Source organism: Equus przewalskii, chromosome 9 (assembly GCF_037783145.1).
Source record: "Equus przewalskii isolate Varuska chromosome 9, EquPr2, whole genome shotgun sequence".
Taxonomy (NCBI): Eukaryota; Metazoa; Chordata; class Mammalia; order Perissodactyla; family Equidae; genus Equus; species Equus przewalskii.
Genome location: NC_091839.1, coordinates 5,458,687 through 5,477,692, shown reverse-complemented (window position 1 = coordinate 5,477,692; position 19,006 = coordinate 5,458,687). Strand labels below are relative to the sequence as shown.

The following is a 19,006-nucleotide window of genomic DNA, read 5'->3' as shown; positions in this document are numbered from 1 at the left end:
GCAGGGAAGGCGGGATAAGCGCACGTAGTGATGCGGCAGGGGGCGGTGCGTACGCATCCGCGTGTGGGTTCGCACGTCCGGGATGGGCGGGGCGCACGCGTGTGCGCATGTCCCTGCCTCAGGTCGGGAGCGGGGCTGCGGAGTGGGGGGGGCTAGCAAACGACCCTGTCAGCACGTCTGGGATGGACGAGTGCGCGCATGAGCGCATCCTCTGGACGGGGGCGGGCGTGCGCGTGCGCACGCGAGGAGGCACGCACGCGAGCGGCGGTGCCAGCGCCCCCGGGAGGCCCGAGCTCGTCTTGCGGCGTAGTGTTCGCCTGCGCTGTGGAGTCCTGTCGCTGGGGAAGTCGCCCTCAGATTTTCCCTGTGAATGCATTGTTAGGGCTTTAAAAAAAATTTCCCCACCGCACATAGGTGTGGGTTTCCACGAGAACAGAAAAGTCTGTACTTACTAAAGGGCTACACAGTCCTACCCGCAGCTCCTAATGTCAGCCCCTCCTCGCAGTTCGAGTACAAACTCTGGTCATCATGGGTTATTCTCAGTGTGATGTGAGAGCTGATTTGAAGTCTAGTTCTGTTTCTTGCTTTGTGTTAGAATTTGCCTCTGGCCCCAGCAACACCTCGTTTCGTCAGGCTCATCTGGAGTTGCTTCTCGCTGTTCTGTACCCTGGACTCGTGGCCGCAGAAGACGCTCCTTGCTCCCCTGAGACTTTAGTTCTAGTGAGAGGGACAAATGCAAACGCTTGATTCTAGGGGAGTGCTAAGTGCTGTAATGAAAAATAAAGCCGGGTAGAGGCTGCGCTCTGGCCCAAGAGAACCGATGGAGAGACCCCAGCAGGGAATAACCTTGGAAGCAATAGGCAGGTGGGCACCGGGCAGGTGAACGTTGGCTTAGGCGACATCGAGGTGGCAGGGGTGTATGGGTCTCCCTGAGGCGGGAGAGGGAGAGGAAGGAGCCAGGTAAGGACCAGGTTGATGGCAGTGGTGATGGAAGAAGATAGTGGAACTTAAATGTGTTTGGAGATACTTAGGAGAGTTGCTAATTGAATGAGGAGAGTAAAGAAAAAAAAGAGTGTCTTACAGGATTTCTGCCTGAGCAACTGGGTGGGTGGATGGTGGTACCTGGTACAGAATGGGAAAGATGAGGTTGTCTCCCCTAAAAGGCTGAGTCCTAAGGGCAGAGACTGCATCTTCTTTGCACCCCTGCTCCTAGCAAGGGCCTTGCCCCTCGGTGACATTAGTAAATGTTGAAATGAACATGATATTCCTGAAACAATCCTTCCTCCTCACCCAGGCCCACATCCAGTCCCCTCACCACAGGCAGAGGCCTGGGCCCAGCCAGCCTGCCCATGTGGAATCATACGGCCAGCTATGTGTATTACTTCCGGGAGCCTGTCCATGGAGGTTTCGCAGATTCCAGGGCACAGATGGCTGAGATATGGCCAGTCATGCTCTCCACGTGTGTGGCTTTTTGGCAGTCGAGGAACTGGCCATTGGAAGGGTTTATTTCTTCTTTGTCTCCAGACCACGCAGCAGATCACAACAGGGGCCGCACAGTACATAGGGGGCCATCCCCTCACAGTGCCATGGTTGGCATGTGGCGTTTCAATTTCACTCCTAGAGCTGGTCACCCCACTCTCTCAGGATCCCCCAGGTGGGAAAGGAGGGTCACCAGCCTCACAAAGACCTCACCTGCCTGCGTGTCCTCCTTTTCTCAGTTGAGCTGAGGCCTCAGTGGGGCTCAGGTGTAGCATATATTCTGCTTCCATCCCCACCAAGCACATAGCCAAGGCTACGGGACTCCTCTTCTGCCTCCACCACTAATGTGGATCAGAAGTCAGTGAACAGCACAGGTACTCATGTTAAATAGGAACACACTTGAATAAACTGGTTTTTTCTGGCTAGCATTTTAGTATGAACTTCCAGTGTATTCCTTAGCACACTCATGCAACATAGCTGTTACAAAGCAACTTTGTCCTGAGGTGCACTTAGAAGGCTCTGAGACTTGGTCCCCACGCTCAGCTTCTGGGTATCTCGGCAGAAAGAAGCCTGAGTGGTACTTACACTGGTAGGTTATATATTAACACTCACACACTCCTTTTCTCCTAAGATCATGAAAAAAATTTTTGAGGGGCCAGCCTGGTGGCGCAGCGGTTAAGTTCACATGTTCTGCTTCAGTGGCCCGGTGTTCGCCAGTTGGGATCCTGGGTGCAGAGCTACACACCACGTGTCAAGCGATGCTGTGGCAGGCGTCCCACATATAAAGTAGACGATGATGGGCACCGATGTGAGCTCAGGGCCAGTCTTCCTCAGCAAAAAAGAGGATTGGTGGCAGATAGCTCAGGGCTAATATTCCTCAAAAAAAAAAAAAAAGTTTTGATGAAGTGCTGTCTTGCTGTAAATTGAGTTGAAATTCCCCTGTAACCCACTCTCCCTTTGTGCCTCTCATTGTACAATCTTTCCTTCTGCTTAGCTGGATGATGTCAGAGACTAGTCTCTCTTATCTCTGTGAGATAGGGTCTCTGTGCCACATAATGAGTGCCTGGCAGAGTGGAGGGAGACCTCATCTCTGGGTCCACTCCTTGGAAAGGCTGGCTGGACAGCTCACAGCACCCATGATGGTGGAGCGTGGGTGCTGGCAGACCACGACCCAAGGAGCGAGCTTGCATCCTTCCAGGTGGCCTCCTTCACCACAACACTGGCTCCACCCACACAGAGGCCTCTCCAGCTTTGGCCTTAGGGAAGCCAATAGGAGAGGCACAGCAGGGCTTCCTGCCCACCCACCCCAGCTCATCCTGATACCCCCTGGGGCCTCTCCCCTTGCAAGGCCTCAGAATCAGGACAGGCTGACCTAAAAACCAACTCGGGTGCAGCTTTTCCAAGTAATGAATCAGGCAGGGCTTCTGACATGGTATCTGCTGCAGTTCATTTTAAACAGAGATACAAAATATTATTAAATGTATATTTTTAATAAAGCCAATAGTTATTTTACTTATAGGAGCTTTAAAAGTAAGATACAAAATGTAGAGTTCCAGTTTGGAAGCGTTGTAACTATTCACACGGTGTCCTGCAGATGCCCGAGCAAGGCAGCCATGCCCGGCCATGCAAAGGACACGCACACTCACACACGCACACACATTCGCTTTGGCGAGACCCCTCCGCCAAGCGCAGCACCTGGAATCACCAGTGTTCAGAGCAAGGCGGTGCTGAGAACACAGCACCTACAAGGACACCACACCAACAGCTTCACACAGTCTCACAGCCCATGGAGATGCAATTACAAAATGTCTTCATTGAGAAAAACAGACTGGAAAGTAACGATTAGCAATGTCAATGTCACCTGTGCTGGGGCATCAAGGACTGACCTCTGTCCAAGGTGAGGTCTTTGGGGAGGCACTATTAAAACAAGAGTACTTCAGTATAATAGAACTCGAAATACAGGATACTGTGGACACGTTACTGAAGGAAATAGAAAACTATCTTACAAGTAAAACAGCCACAAACAACTTTAACAGAGATTAGTGCACACACCGTGACAGCTAACACAGACAAGAGCCACGCAGGGTTGGTGCAAAGCACGTGCCTAAAAAAGTCTATGTACAAAACAGTTCTCTGTAAACATGGTGAGGTGAATGTTCAGAACCCACGGTGAGAGGACCACAAGCACAGGCAGCAATGGCATCCCCACACAGCACGAAAGACAACACCCGAGGCCCAGAAACAGCCTGGCCACACAGTACTAAGAATTCAGATGGCTGGGCTCAGACACCCGAAGGGCCCTCAATCATTAGTGTGTATACATACGGATATATATTTTCTTTTTGGTATTTTTAAATATAAATTTACTTATATCTGTAGAAAAATGAGAACAGAAATGTGTTATTACAATCTTTGCTGGAAAAGCTTATATGGAGTTAGAAAGAATAAACCATTTATTAGTAGTTAACATATATTAAAATGGTTTAATGATTTAAGAAAATATAAAAAAAATATTAATACTGTCAAACTTTCATACCAGAAAATATTATGGATTTTTTCAATTAGACTTTTTCAAAGATGACATATGAAAAATTTAAATAAGTTTTATATAAAGAACTTCTGTAACCTCAATTAATATACAGTGGGATATGTCTATTCTATATAGATATATTTATTATTATTTCTCAATTTAAGCACCATTCAATTCTTCTGGATCCATTCTGGCTGGAAAATATCCCTAAATCCACAGGATGTTATCTATTTAATGGCACATGTTAACTGAAAATGAGGTTTTTTTTGTTTTAGCTTTTGTTTTTTAAAAGAAAAGACTTTAAATTAATTCCTATCTACATCTGAATTGGTTGTCTTGAGCCAGCTCACAAATGGTACTGCAATTTCAAGCGCAGGTGTCTTGAGGCAGCCCCTTGAGCACACCCCCATGTTCTGAGACTGTGTCGAAGCCTCCGGCCATGGTGTGGAAGATGTGAGGGCAGCAGGTGAACTTCATCCTGCACAGGGACAGCAGACAGCTGGCTCATCTCCACGCACCATCAGGAATACGCCTCTGACATCCATTTTACGATCCTGCTTTTGTAAATCCAGTAAAGGTTGCACCCCCGGGGTGCTGCTGGGGTGGCAAGGGGCTGCCCACCCACAGAAAACCCAGGTGATTGCTTCTGATCACAAATATTCTGTATTTTGCCCATTTTGTATAAGCTTAAATAAAGATAGTGTTGAACAAACCTCCAGCCACTATATTTGTTATCTTAAAATATTGAATCCATTTTAGGCAGATGTTTTAACCAAAAACCTATGAAAAATAGCTATAAAATACAGTGATTGGTGTGGTCATCACTCAACATGTTAAGGAGGGGGAAGGGGAGGGTCTCAGAAGAATGGTCAGTTCTGCTCTCAGCCTTCAGGGCCTGATGCCTTCCCAACACACACAGTGGGACTACAAACTTGAGAGCTGTGTTTCTCATAGTGTGGCCTGTGGCCCCCCTGCATCAGAATTACCAGAGGTGCTTATTAAGCTCGAAGATCCCCAGCCTCTCCCTGAGGAGGGTGAGAAACCTTCCTCTTCAGCTGACCCTCCAGGGGTCTGATGCCTCCAAAGTTTGAGAAGCCAGGCCTTAAAGGTTTGGAGCTGCCAACTACCCCCATTCCCAAGGATCCCTGCCTGGGACAGGGGTGCACTGGTCCTCTGGGGGGCTGGTGCCAGCTTGTCAGCCCTGGGGTGGGGACACTGGCCCAAACAGCTCTGGGCGGGCAAGCAGGCTGGCCCTGGGTCAGTACTGGGGCAAGTAGGCTGGCCTGCGCTCAGCCTTCCCAGGGAAGGCCTTGAAGCCCTTGGGCGCTGCCTTGTGTGCTGGTGGAGGTGGGGGCGGCGGCGGGGTCTGCACGTAGGTGAAGGAGGCGGCGCTGCAATCGCTGGTCGCAGCCCACACCGGGGACTGCAACATCTGCATGGTGTCATTCCACTGGCTGCTGGGGCTGGTGACTGCATAGAGTGGTGCGCTTGGGCTGGGCAGTGTGCTGGGCAGCGGGGAAGGGTGTTGCCATGGTGCTTTGGGTGGCCATGTTTTGGTTTTGTTATCCTGAGAGACAGAAGAGAGCTCTTAGTGGTGTTTCTGACAATTTATCATCCTTTCCCAACTCCCCAGATCTCCTGTCCTTCTTCCCACCTAGGAGATAGGGTGAGAGCACCACCCCTCCCACAGCCCTGTCCAACAGAACTTGCAATGACAGAAATGTTCTGTGTATGTGCTGTTCAATAGCAGCCACTCGCCACTATGGCTAGCACAACTGAGGAGCTCAATTTTTATTTATATGTAGTTAATTTCAATTTAGATAGCCACATGTGGCTACTGGGTATCACACTGGACAGCACAGCCCCAGAGCTTCCTCTATATACAGCTCTGAGTCAGCTGAGATGGCTAATCATTTAGACAAAAACATGGGGAAAAAGCTGTTCACCACAAAGAACCCCTCATTGCTTGAGGCCCTCTTAAAACTTAAGCTTTGGAAACTTGCTCATGGTCTGGGCCCCACAGAGAGCAGGGCACGCCATACCTGGTTCACATCCTCCACTGTGCTAAGAAGAGGCGGCGAGGGCAGCGTGCTGGTCTCCTGCTCTCCACTGCTGTGTTTCCTGAAAGAATCAAGAGTTCAGTGCAGTGGTCGCCTGGCTTCCTGCCTAGCTTACCTGCAGGGGACACCCTAGCCGCTTGGCCGGTGTCGCCAGGCACTGGTTCTAGGTGGGGAGGTCTCAAGTCTGCTGATGCAGGGGGATAAGGTGAGTCACCACTGAACGGTGCACCCCTGCAAGCTGTCACAGGGCGGGGTCGGGTGGGGTGAGGGTGGCAGGCATGAGGACAGGCACTGGCTGTTTCAGCTGCTGAGTGCACCAGCTCTGGCCTTTTGTTAATTTACTCAACAGTTGCTGACTGACTGTTTACCATGCACCGGGGATATGTGATTTAAAAATAAAAGCCTGTTAGTTTTACCACTAACCATGAAAAATTCAGTTCTAATGCTGAATGAAAAAGGCAGGACATAGCAGACTTAGAAGCAGGCAGACGAGCCTACCGGCAGGCGCTCCTATGTGCAGATGTGGTGCTACAGGTGGCTTCTCCGATGCTACCCAGCGCCTCCCATGTCCCACATCTGAAGCAAAAGCTTCAACTCTACCCGCAGCTCAGTCCTGCTCCTCCTGCAGGCCCCCCATCTTGGTTCATGGCAGCCCCGTTCACAGATGCTCTGGCCAAAAACTTGCACATCACCCTCGATTCTTCTCTCTCACACACCCCCATTGCCAGTTCCTTACCAGTCACTCCCTCATTTTGTTCAGCTTTCTGCTCATCAGCGGCCTCCCTGACCCCCATTCTGAAAACAAAAAATCCACGCGTCTTCTACATTCTCTGCCCTTACACCCTGCTTAAGTTTTCTTCATGGCACCCAATCCAACCTGACACGTTTGGATTTTTTATCTGCCATCCCTCACCAGAACATAAATTCTACAAGGAAGTGGACTTTGTTTTGTTTGCTGCTATATCACCGGTGCATGACAGGTGCCACTGAATGAATGAATGAATGAATGAATGAATGAAATTTCTCTGAGCCTCGGTTTCCTCACCTGTGAGCTGAGGGTAAAACAGTGCTTACATCATATGGTAGTTGCCATGGGCTGAATTGTGTCCCTCCGCAACTTCATATGTTGACCCCAAATTCACATGTTGAAACCCTAACTCCCAGGACCTCAGAGATAAGGTGTTCGAACAACTAATTAAGTTAAAACAAAGTCATTAGAGTGGGCTCTAATGCAAAATGGCCAGTGTCCTTATAAGGGAAGATTAGGACACAGGTGCACACAGAGGGAAGACCATGTGAAGATACTGGGAGAAAACGGCCACCTGCAAGCAAAAGAAAAAGGCCTCAGAAGCAGCCAATCCTGCTGAGACCTTGATCGCAGACGTCTAGCCTCCAAGACTGTGAGAAAATAAATTTTTGCTGTTTAAGCCCCCCAGACTGCAGTCCTTTGTTATGGTGGCCCTAGCAAACAAATAGAGTGGTTGTGAGAATGAAGTCAGAAAATGACTGTAAACGCTCAGCCCAGGGCCTGGCACATAGAAAGCCCCCTAGCCCGTATTAACAATCGCTCATTACCACCGTCACCACTCCGCCACCCTCCCACCTTCGTCGACCTGCTCCCCAATGCTTATCCAGTGAAGCCTGACCCTGTTCCGTTAGGGCCTCCCTTTCCACTCCCCACAGCATGACTTGTGACATCCAGACAAAACCTGGACATCAACTGCGGGACCCTGCATGGTCCCAGTCCTGCCCCTGGCCTTTAGACTGCCACCTCTGGGCCTCTGTCTCCTCACTCCCACAACAGTCTCTCCACTTGTTTCTAACCAAATTCTTCTCCTATTTCAGGGTCCGTTTTAATTTTTGTGACTACTTCTGAAAACTTCTTAGATCTGAATATACTACATTACCATTTTTTTCAACTTTGAAATACCATTCAAAGGTCATTTTATCTACTTCCACCTTGGACAAAGACACTGAGAGGCAGAGAGGGCCAGGCCCGTGTTTGGAGTCGCAAAGCCTGTGGGTGAGTCCTGACGAGAACTTGGTTGTCCTGGTCCTGCTCCCACAGGAAGGGCTGCCTCATGGTAGGCACAGGGCAGCATCAGCAGACTCTGTCTCCAGAACCCTCCCTCGCCTGTCATACTGGGACTCTTCCGCTACCACTTCCATGAGACTGTTCTGCCAGGAAAAACTCAACCCAACATTAAGTCACTTGGGCTGTAAGCCTGTGTGGTGGCCCCACAGAGGCCTCAGAAGACAGTGCTGGAAGAGGCCCTCTGCCTTTCTCCCACAAGCCTGATGGGGAGCAATGGGGCTGCTCCTGAGCTTTCCAGAAGAACGAGCTGTGGATCACATATACGTGCCCTTCTGTCCTTTGTTTGGTTTAGAAATCTCTTCATACCTTCTTTGCTTGACAGCAGCAACGAGGTCAGGCCCTGAAAACATGGAGAACAAGCTGTCCCCATTGGCGGAGGACGTCTCGTCACTTGAGCTGGCCGAGTCTCCCTGAGCACCTGCCCAGCTGCTGAGTAGTCCATCCCTGAAAGCCAAAGAGAAAAGCTGGTCCCGGGCTGCCTGCAGCCAGCATGCACACTGGCTGCACGGCCCCAAGGCCAGCCCCACCCCAGACCCAAGCCCAAAAAGAACAGTCTTTACCCTGCACTCATCTCACAACCAAACAGTGGTCTCTTATCTCTCGCCTTCTAAACACTCAAGCTTTTCTTCCTTTCCCTTATTTCAAAAGTAATACATATGCATCACTGCCCGTTATTCCTCTCAGAAGACTGTGGTTTGTATATGAAAATCATAGAGCAAAAAAAGTTGAGATGATCTTTAGCTGTTCAGATGTATTAACCAGGCAGCAATTAAGAGATGTGCAAAATCACTCCGCAGTTATCTTTATCAGGAAAATCCAGTTCTCTCAACACATTGGAACCTGAACTGTACACCTTTGCTTTTTGTAGTCTAAAGGATCACATTCATTAATCACATGGGTTTCATAGCCATGCTCATTTCAGCATAAAGACCATGTCAAATGTGCAGTTACTTCACAAACACCATTAAATAAGATCCTTGTTTAGGGCTGAAGAGTTTGTCTTGAAAATCATCAATTGATACCAATGGTGTGTTCAGAGGGACATATCATGCCACTTGGCATCCTACAGTCAGTCACAAAACTCTGACCCCGTGAAGATTTAACCCCATGTCACTCTCCCACATGGCGGCTTGGGAGTGAACTGCCTGATAAAGAGTGCACAAAGGCCCCACGGGGGAACCCAGGTCGGTCCCAAACTCAGCTTCCCTGCCACAGCCAGCACTCACCCTTCTGTGAAGAACTCTGGGAAAGGCCAGGTCCGATGGGCATCGTCCATGGGAGGCCAGTGGCCCCGGGGGTTGCCTAGGCGTCGACCGTGCTGGACTTGACGCTTCTGCTGCATTGCTTGGCTCACTCCTGCCACGTAGCGTGCAAACTCGGGGTCTGAACCTACTGTGTTAAGACAAAGGGACAAACAGGGTTTCGGGCCAAAGTGGCCTCTTGTTTCCTTTCCTACCTTCTGAGGATATGCTGGTCACACACACAATGAAAGTGGTGAGGAGCTGGCAGGCCTGCGGCCCCGACCTGACTGCAGTATTGGCCTAGCAGCCCGCTATGGTGAGATGGGGCTCCAGCACATGGGGACTGTCAGGAGGTACTACACCTAGGACAGAGGCAGGCTGAATGTAAATCAAAGACAGAAACAGAGAACACGAAAGGTTTGCTTTATCTGTGACTAAATTTTAAAGACAAATACTAATTTCTTTAAAATTGTCCAATATCTGGTGCTATGTACTTAACAACGTAGAAAATCAGATGATGACTTCAGTCTACTGATAACCTGAAAGTGACCAAAGCATCAGGGTCAGCCAGATAGAGACTATATGCCATTCCCACTTAGGCCCAACTCTGATCCAGTATTTGCCTGGATATGGATGGCAGACCTGCTCATTTAGTGTGAAGATAATAAGAGTGGTAACGAATAAGATAAAATTTCAGAATGCATTAATAGGTGGCTGGAAACACACTTAACAGAGCTGAGTAAGGATGTGCAGGGCAGTACAAATGAGAGAAAAAAACAGAAAAGAAAGCACTGAGGGAAAGAGTCAAAAAGACAAGGCAGGAAAATATCATTGGGTCACAACTGAATATGACTCAGCAGCATAGACTTCCTAGCTTCAAGCTGGGAAAGATGCCGGAGTAAAATCCCATTATTAGCTTGTGCTCTGGGTACCGCCACAGACCACTGCATGAGACTGTGCCATTTGTGCACTGCATGAACATGAGGGGAGAGTAGGGGCTGAAATCAAGGGCTCCCAGGGGCTGTGTGTGCCTGCCAGGGGGCGCTCAGGTCTAACCAGCCCTGCCCAAGGGGTGCCTCCTGTAATTCACCTATCCCGAGGAATGCCCTTCCTTAATTTGCAAAGAGGGCTAGCTAGACCCTATGCCCTCAGGGCAGGGGCTGCAGGAAGCTACATTAAGGACTTTAAGGTCACAAAGGAACACCCAAAGAAAAGCTAAAAGGATTCTTAGGCTAAAGACACACAGGCTGGGGCTGGCCTGGTGGCCAAGAGGTTAAGTTCACACGCTCCGCTTCCGCGGCCCAGGTTTTCGCCAGTTCGGATCCTGGGCATGGATCTAGCACCGCTGATCAAGCCATGCTGAGGCACAGCAGAGCCAGAAGGACCTACAATTAGAATATACAACTATGTACTGGGGGGCTTTGGGGAGAAGAAGGGAAAAAAGAAGATTGGCAACAGCTGTTAGCTCAGCTAACACACACACACACAGCCTGGTTGGCCTCAATGGAGATCAAAGATGGTAAAATCCTGCCAAACACCATTTATACTCTGGATTTAATCACATGACTGTCAAAAAATGTACAGACCGTTTATCCCCGATTGAGAAAATGTGCCCTGCTCACCCCAGTCGGTGGCAGCCAGGGGGCTCACTCGCCCAGAGCAGGTGGAACTGTTTGCATTGTGGTGTCCCCAGCACAAGGTTCCCCAGCCGCCCACCCAAGGAGAGGAAGAACAAGAAAGAAGGAACAGCAGTATGAGGAATTCTTAGAAGACGTAAGAAAACATTTCTTTCCTCTAATAGTTAATGCTGGGTTGTTTAGCAGGGCTCTCCTCTCCTGGTGGTTATTTATATAAATATTTGCTATACCTATTTAAAGTATTTCACAGTACTCTCCTTGTGAAAGAAACATATTTTCCATTTCTGTATACCTTTTGCTAGAGAAAAAAGTAATTAATTGCTCTATGTTTGTGTTATATCTGCCCACCTTACCAGAGTCGCTTACTAATTCTAGAAGTTTTTTATTGAGGAATCTTGTTTTTTTCAATTCTATTGCCAGAAAAGAGATATGTTTTTTAATTTATCCTTTTCTAAAATTTACACCACTCATTTCCTTTGGTTTTGTCTTGCTGTACTTGCTAGAAAATCCAACACAAAGCTGGCGTTGGTACTAATAGTTGCCACCTAGTCTGGGTCTTGACTTTAACTGGAATGATGTTTCCTTTTTTTATTGAGGTCATAATAGTTTACAACATTGTGAAATTTCAGTTGTATATTATTATTTGTCTGTCACCATGTAAGTGCTCCCCTTCACCCTTTGTGCCCACTCCCCAGCCCCCTTCCCCACGGCAACCACTGAACGTCTGTGTGTTTGTTCATCTTACCTGGAATGATTTTGTTTCGCTATACAAAGTACTACTTGCTACTGGCTTTTGGGAGACAGTCTTTTTTATATTCAAGAACTTCCCTTCTATTCATGTTTTATTTTGAGGGGTTTATTTATTTATTTTCTAAGACTTGCTGATGTCTTTCACCAAATGTCTTTACAGTATCTGTTGCTGTCTGAGTTTTTCTCATTTAATCAGTTGATGTGATAGGTTACTGTACAGTAGAAGAGTTCCTTATACTGGACCTCCTTACAACTCTGAACCAGGTTTAGTAACAGATATTACTCTTTTGATACACTGCTAGATTTTCCTGCATCTATTCATACTCTTAAGTGAGATGCATTATAGTTTGCTTTTTTTTATAAACCTTATACAGTTTTTCTAGTAAAATCATCTTGGCTTCAGAATTACCTTTCCAATGTCTTCTACTGAAATAGACCTAGGCAGGTTTTCCACCTCTTGGTGCAATTTTGGTAATGTATATGTTATTAGGAAAGAATGTACTTTCCACTCAATTTTCAAATATATTGTCATCGAGTTGTATGCAGTAATGTAAAGTTCTTTTAATCTCTCCTATATCTGTAGTTATGACTCCTTTCTCTTTCCTAATCTTGTTTCTCTTTGCACTCTCTTAATCAGATTTACAATAAATTAGTTTGTCTATTTTATTGGTCTTCCAAAGATGCTTCTTTTAGATTTATTTACAATTCTTACTATGTTTTTCTTTTAAATTTACTTAATTTTGGCTTTTATCCTTAATGAATTCCTCCTTCCACTGTATTTTTGTTTTGTCTAGGCCGAGAGAAGCTATATTCTATGAAGGCAGGATGGTGCCCTACCACCTTTCATAGATCCTAGAGTTTAGGCAAAAAAGAATCACAGAACAGGTTATGCAATCAGGAAAAAGGCAGCCCACAAAGGGCCAGCTGTCTTGGCTCCCACGAATGGGAGGGCCCAAACTGGAGCCCACTTGAAGTATGAGACTTTGAGCCACTCAAGTAACTTCTCTAGCCTCAAACATGTCCTCTGTAAAGTGAGAAAAATAGTTCCACTTACGTTCTTAGCCTCATTCTTACCACTACTTCCTACCTTTGCTGGATCTGCCTCATACTTGCCATCAGACAGTGAGCAAGGGTCCTTAAAAGGGGATTAAGTCACTTCCCCCCACAAATAAGGCTGTGGCAGACAGACCTTATGAAGTCCTCAGTCATTACATTTATGTTAAAAGCTCGGGGGTAGGGGGGTGGGTTGCGTACACACATACCTGCAGGATCAAAAGGCAGAATCTCTCCCAACATTCCAAAGACTCCATCGCTTTGGTCACGGTTTGGCCAGGTGTTATTTCTAGGTCCCTGTGGCTTCTGCCCCAAAACCTCCGACATCACATTATCCATATAGCTGCTCACCAGACCCAAGCTGTATAAGTCAGAACTGAGATCAGACATGCCAGGCCATTGGCCAAGAGGAGACAGACCCGCTCCAACGGGCTGTACTGGCTGCTGGGATGAGCCATGTAACCATTTCCCAGGGGCCCGAGGCTGGGGTGGGGGCTGCTGCGGTCCAATGGGTTGGAGCAGATGTTGGTAGTACTGGACCTGGGGTTGTTGTTGCTTTGGGGACTGCTGCTGAGGTGCCAGGCCTGGCTGGGGTGTCAAAGGTGTATGTGCCCCAGCCTGGGGTGGCCGCGGCGGAGGGGGCACTGGCAGTGGTGTCTGCTGTGGCTGCATGGTTCCTGCCTTCTGCTCAGTCACCATGGGTGTGGCAGCAGAATTACGCCTTGTCACCAGTGGTGAGCCCTGATGTGACTGGCCCATGTTAAAGCCCGAGAGAAAATCTATCACCTCCTGCATTTCCTGATCAGTTGGTAAGTTCATACCCTTCTCGTCCTTGCCATCATCCCCTTGCAGGAAGTTGTCACGTCTCTCCATGAGGAAACCATTGGCCATCTGGTTACTGGAATTCTGAGCTGGCTGTGAAGGGTCTGTAGTCCTAGGGAAATTACCAATGTTCAAAATGCTTTGTAACCTTGAATCAATATTACTGGGCATTTTGGCCTTCTCTTCCGAACACCCAGCTATGAAGATGTTTTTGGAAGGGGTACTTGGGATGGAATAATTTGCGCTGCTGCTAGAGCTGGTACACGAAGCCTTCTTGGTGAACCGGGATGTCAGTTTAGAAAAGGTCTTCTGTAGGCCGCCTGAAGATTTGTTTCCATTTCCAGAAGGCAAGTCAGCCTGATTCCCAAAATCACAGATCTCCCTTTGAAGCTGGATCTGTATGCAGGGTAAAGCTTGTTCCCTATTTAAACAGAAATGTATTACCAAAAAAAAAGAGAGAGAGAGAAATATAAAAATTGGACAATGAAATGAATCTCTTTGTATTGAAGAAAGACTTTAAGAAGAACAAAGACCTCCCTGGTTGGTATCAGGTTCACTTATTTTACAGATAAATAAATGAACACCCAAGAGTTTTAAACACACAGCATTTAAGCACTTACTATCTACATTTATTATGAAAAATCTTCAGTGTCACACAGGACTGTGAAAACCACATTAGGATGCTAGCCTGAGGAGTCTGAGTGAAACCCTCTAACCGCAGCACGAGAGAGCAAACCATGGCCAGAGTGGAGCATGCAATCGACTGAGGCCAGCTTTGTGCCTGGAGGATGGGGACCGAAAGCCTGGCAGATCCAGCAGAGGGACAATGGACAAATCCACAGAGCAGAAAGGGGTGGAGGGGCAGGATTCAGGGACACTATGAAGCACTGTTGTCTTAGAAGTAATTTACAGACAATGCTAAGAACAGATGGTTACTACTTCCAAAGTTTTCCAAGCACGTTTTTCCAGTACTGAAAGAGAGCCCTAGAGATAGAAAGGGGAGGGGCAGGAGCTGGGGCAGGTAATGGCTGGTGTGGCCCTGGATATGTCATCCCACTGTTGTGGGTCTGTGTGTGCTATGAGATGAGCAAAGGGGAGGGCACATTGCTAGCTGTTTAAGACCCCTACCTGTTCTAAAGTTAGTAATTCACAAAGAGATGATCTTGCAGCTGTCAGCTACTTTCAGATATAAATAAATTTCAGGCAGGATATAAGAAATTTTCTAAACATTTCTCTGCTCTCCCTTCAGAAAGAGAATGAGTTCGGTTAAAATCTTCTTGATGGACTTACTCTCAAATGACAAAACAAACAGAGGCAAAAATGTTAACAAACTGGGCAATCTGGGTAAAGGGTATAGAGCAATTCTTTGTGCTATTCTTGCAACTTTTCTCTAAGTTTGAAATTATTCCAAACTAAAAAGTTACTGGAAAGTTCTCTTTCTTGCCTTTTTTACTCACATACTCCGAGTGATATGAGCACACATGAAACTGTATGTGCTCACACTGCACACTGTCACTAGCTGTGCCCCTGAATGCAAACCAATTCAAGCGGTGGCGGGGACACCCACCTCCCCGCCCTCCAGCGGCTGAGGTCCAGCACAGCCGTGTAGAGCACGTCCACCAGGCCCAGCGTCTTCTCCGGGTCAAGGCTCCTCTGCAGCAGGGACATGGTGGCGGGGTCTTCTTTCAGGCACCTAGACACGAACCAGGCTGCATCAGTCTGGGCTGCACTGCTCTGCAAAGGTGTTTCAGGCAGGCCTCACAAAAAAGGCTACAACTTCAGTGTACTTCTGGCACCGAATAAAAATTCAGTAATTATAAGAACACTTAGAGAATGACAGGGCTAACATTAGAACTTGCTGCTTCAAAAAAGGAGGAGGAGACCACAGAGTCTGGGGACTCCATGGATTTCTAACTATCTAGAGTCTGGCGGAGGGGCTGCCTTCCAGGGACCCTAGTGTCCTCTCACTGCTCAACACTGGCTCTGGCCCTGACTTTCCTCTCTACCCTGCTGAGACTCCATGGTCTGGCACAGCATCTACTCCTTTACAAACTCTTTCCATAATGCCCCTGCCCCTCCCTTCCTCTACAGCACTCCACACCTGTACCCAAGAAACTAAAGGGCAACAGAGGGAAAAAACCTCACAGTTTGCCCTTGGACCTGTCACAAATTTCAGGTAAGCACCAAGCATGGGCTTCCCGTAAATTAACTTCTCCCCTTTCCAAGATAACTATTTCACCCTCCTCCTCTCTCCTCAAAGCTCTGCTATCCTTGCCACCTCTCCCAATCCCTCCTACCTCAACTCTGACTTACCTGAGAAAACACATAAGCAGATGAGCTCTACTTCGTCTCCCCACCACTAATGCCCCTAGTTCACCTGTGTCCGTGCCCACGCCCCCAGCCTCCCCTCCTGTCACAGCGGAAGTCATGCCCTGCTCTTGCCACAGGCTGGACCTGAGTACCACCTGCTCCATACCCTCTTGCTTTCCCACGGACCTCATTCACGGAATCACCCTATTTCTCCCCTGTGATATTCCCTCTGGCAAACAAACCAGTCTCACCAATCACCTCTCAGTTGCACATTCTCCTCCAGATACTGCCCAATTTCTCTGCTCCTCATTTTAGCAGAAGACATTGTCTCCTTGTCTTCTTTCCCTCCTATTCTCCTCTCACCCCACTCTGATCAGGCTTTCATCCCCACAACTCCACTAAAAAGCTTTTATCAAACACTTAGATCTTGTCAAATTCAAGGGTTGGTTACCTGTCTCCGCCTTACTCAATCTCTCAACAACATGGTGCAATGTGTCTTTCCTCCTGGATCATTGTCTTCTGTAGCTTTGGTGACCCCACACGTGCTCCACTTCGCTCCTACCTGGGTGGCAGCTCCTTCTTGGCCTCCCCTGCCCATTCCTCCTGCTCCTCTTTCCCCTAGCTCTGCATGGTGGTGCATTCCAGGCTTTGTCTCTTCTCCCTCAAGTACTGCACCTGGTCCTAGGGCTCTAAACCACCTCTACACTGAAGACTTCACCAGCCTAGACCTCTCTCCTGAGCTCCACTCCCACATATCTAACTCACACTGCCATCTCTCCTTGCACACCTAACAGGCAGCTCAAAGGGAGCCTGGTCAGCACAACTCTCGATTCCGCTGTTCTTCCAAAAACCACTACGATTCCTACGGACTTGCTCAATAAGTAAACAACACAACTATCTAACCCGAAACCTGCAAGTCATTTCTAGCTCCATCACATCCTACATCTAATCTATCGGCAAATCCTGACAGCTCTCTTCCACAATGTATTCTTCTCACCTCCTCTCTTATTACCACTCTACTCCAAGAAACCATGACTATCTGTGTATCAGGACCAACCTCCCATCTCGTCTCCTGTTCTCTACTCCTGTCCCTTCAAGGCCCATCCTCCACACTGCAGCCAGAGTGAGCCTCCTATAGCACAAAACAGAACACATTACTCTCCTGTGTAAACCCCTCAAGTGGTATCCCGTCATGACTGAAATAAAATCTAAACACTTACCACAGCCCCCAAGGCTTTCTGTGACCTGGCTGCTCCTGCCTCTCTGGCCACACTTCTCCTCACTGCTACCTCCATTCACCTCGTCCCAGCCGCAAGGCCTTCTCTCACTCCCTGAATATGTTGGGTTTGCTCACATTTCAGGAACTGTCTTTGTGCTGCTGCCTTTGCCCGAGCTGCTCTCCTCTTTGAGAGCTGCTTCCCACCACTCAGTCCCCACTGCCCATTCAGGGCACCTCCACCAAGGGCACCTTTTGCCTCTTCTGAGAGGCAGAAGCAGGAAGACACTGTCTGTCTGTTCCTGAGCACTCTGGGAGTTAAATGCTGAAACCAACCCTTGCGAAGCCCCCCTAAGGAAGCAGCAGCTCTCCCCAAGATGATTTTGGCTTGAGAAGAAATATATCTGTGAGAATGAGAGCTGGTGAGCCTCAGAAACTCTGGAAAAGGCAAGCAACAAGGAAAGCTCTGCCAGTGCCCAACCAGTCCCGGACTCCTGGGAGAGAATCTTGGCCAGTATACCCGGCCAAGGTTCATGCAGCCGATTCTCTCAGCCTGGCATCACTGATGATCATGACACACTTGCTGTATACTTCCCAGCCAACTTCTGTTTGTGATCTGGCTGGTCACATAAGTTTGCCCACTGGGAGAGCATTTGCTGGCCATGCAGAGAGGAGTACCACAATTCTTGGAGATAATAATTTCTCTTTCTGAAAATCAACAAATTGGCATTTTCATTTTACTCATTAGTCTTGAGAGTTGATCAATAAAATCCCCTTAAGAGACTAAACCCATTCTTTTTTTGGGGGGGGGGGGGGTGGAGATTAGCCCTGAGCTAACATCTGCTGCCAATCCTCCCCTTTTTGCTGAGGAAGACTGGCCCTGAGCTAACATCCGTGCCCATCTTCCTCTACTTTATATGTGGGACGCCTACCACAGCGTGGTTTGCCAAGCGGTGCTGTGTCCGCACCTGGGATCTGAACTGGAGAACCCTGGACTGCCAAAGCAGAACATGCGAACTTAACCACTGGGCCGGCCCCATAAACCCATTCTTTTGATAAATCACCCAGGGTTGCTTAAAATCCTCTACCTGTTCTTAGATAAAAATCCAGTCCCTCAGGGACCCTGCCAGTCCTAGCTTCTAGGACCCCCTGTTTATCACCACCTACCACATCTCCAGCCATGCCGGTTCACTCTCCAGGCCTTTGCATTTGCTGTTCCTTCTGTCTGGAACGCTTTCCCCATCTGCTCTCTGCATGGCCAGCTCCTCTCAAATGTCACATCCTCAACTAGGCCCTTCATGACTGGCCTTCTCCTTCAAAATAGCCTCCCCTCCCCATCTCTACCCTAGTTATTCTCTATCATATGATGTCATTCTACTCTTATTCCCTCCATACACTTGCCAGTGTTACACTTAACTCTTATCTTATTAGCTGTCTCCGCCCCCTCCCCATTACAAAGTCAGCTCTATTAGGGGCAGGGACCCCGTCTGCCTTGCTCTGGGATTAAATTCCCAGAGTCCAGAACAGTGTCTGTAACATACTAGGTATTTAGTAAGTATTTGTTGTAAGAAAGAATGGATGGATAGCTTAAATATGACAGTTAAAAAATCTGGGGCCAGCCCCATGGCCAAGTGGTTAAGTTCATGTGCTCCGCTTCAGTGGCCCAGGGTTTCATGGGTTCCGATCCTGGGCACGGACATAGCACCCGCTCATCAAACCGTGCTGAGGCGGCATCCCACACATCACAACTAGAAGGACACACAACTAAAAATACACAACTATGTACCAGGGGGCTTTGGGGAGAAAAAGGAAA

At 48.2% G+C, this 19,006-nt stretch overlaps 1 protein-coding gene across 4 annotated transcripts in view; it reads right to left on the bottom strand.

The window, feature by feature from the left end:
- Positions 1 to 2,948: 2,948 nt before the first annotated feature.
- Positions 2,949 to 19,006, bottom strand: part of GARRE1 (granule associated Rac and RHOG effector 1) — a 50,683-nt gene continuing 34,625 nt past the window's right edge. For 2 of the 4 annotated variants that reach the window (XM_008515063.2, XM_008515059.2), the window contains 6 exons: positions 15,235 to 15,360; positions 13,055 to 14,088; positions 9,391 to 9,556; positions 8,471 to 8,608; positions 6,052 to 6,130; positions 2,949 to 5,576 (listed from right to left, as the gene is read on the bottom strand). In XM_008515063.2, the coding sequence (XP_008513285.1) occupies positions 5,268 to 5,576; positions 6,052 to 6,130; positions 8,471 to 8,608; positions 9,391 to 9,556; positions 13,055 to 14,088; positions 15,235 to 15,360 (1,852 nt within the window). In that variant the 3' untranslated portion in view covers positions 2,949 to 5,267. Of the gene's footprint in view, positions 5,577 to 6,051; positions 6,865 to 8,470; positions 8,609 to 9,390; positions 9,557 to 13,054; positions 14,089 to 15,234; positions 15,361 to 19,006 lie in introns of all 4 variants that reach the window. The other 2 variants (XM_008515064.2, XR_011522203.1) reach the window with 2 other exon arrangements.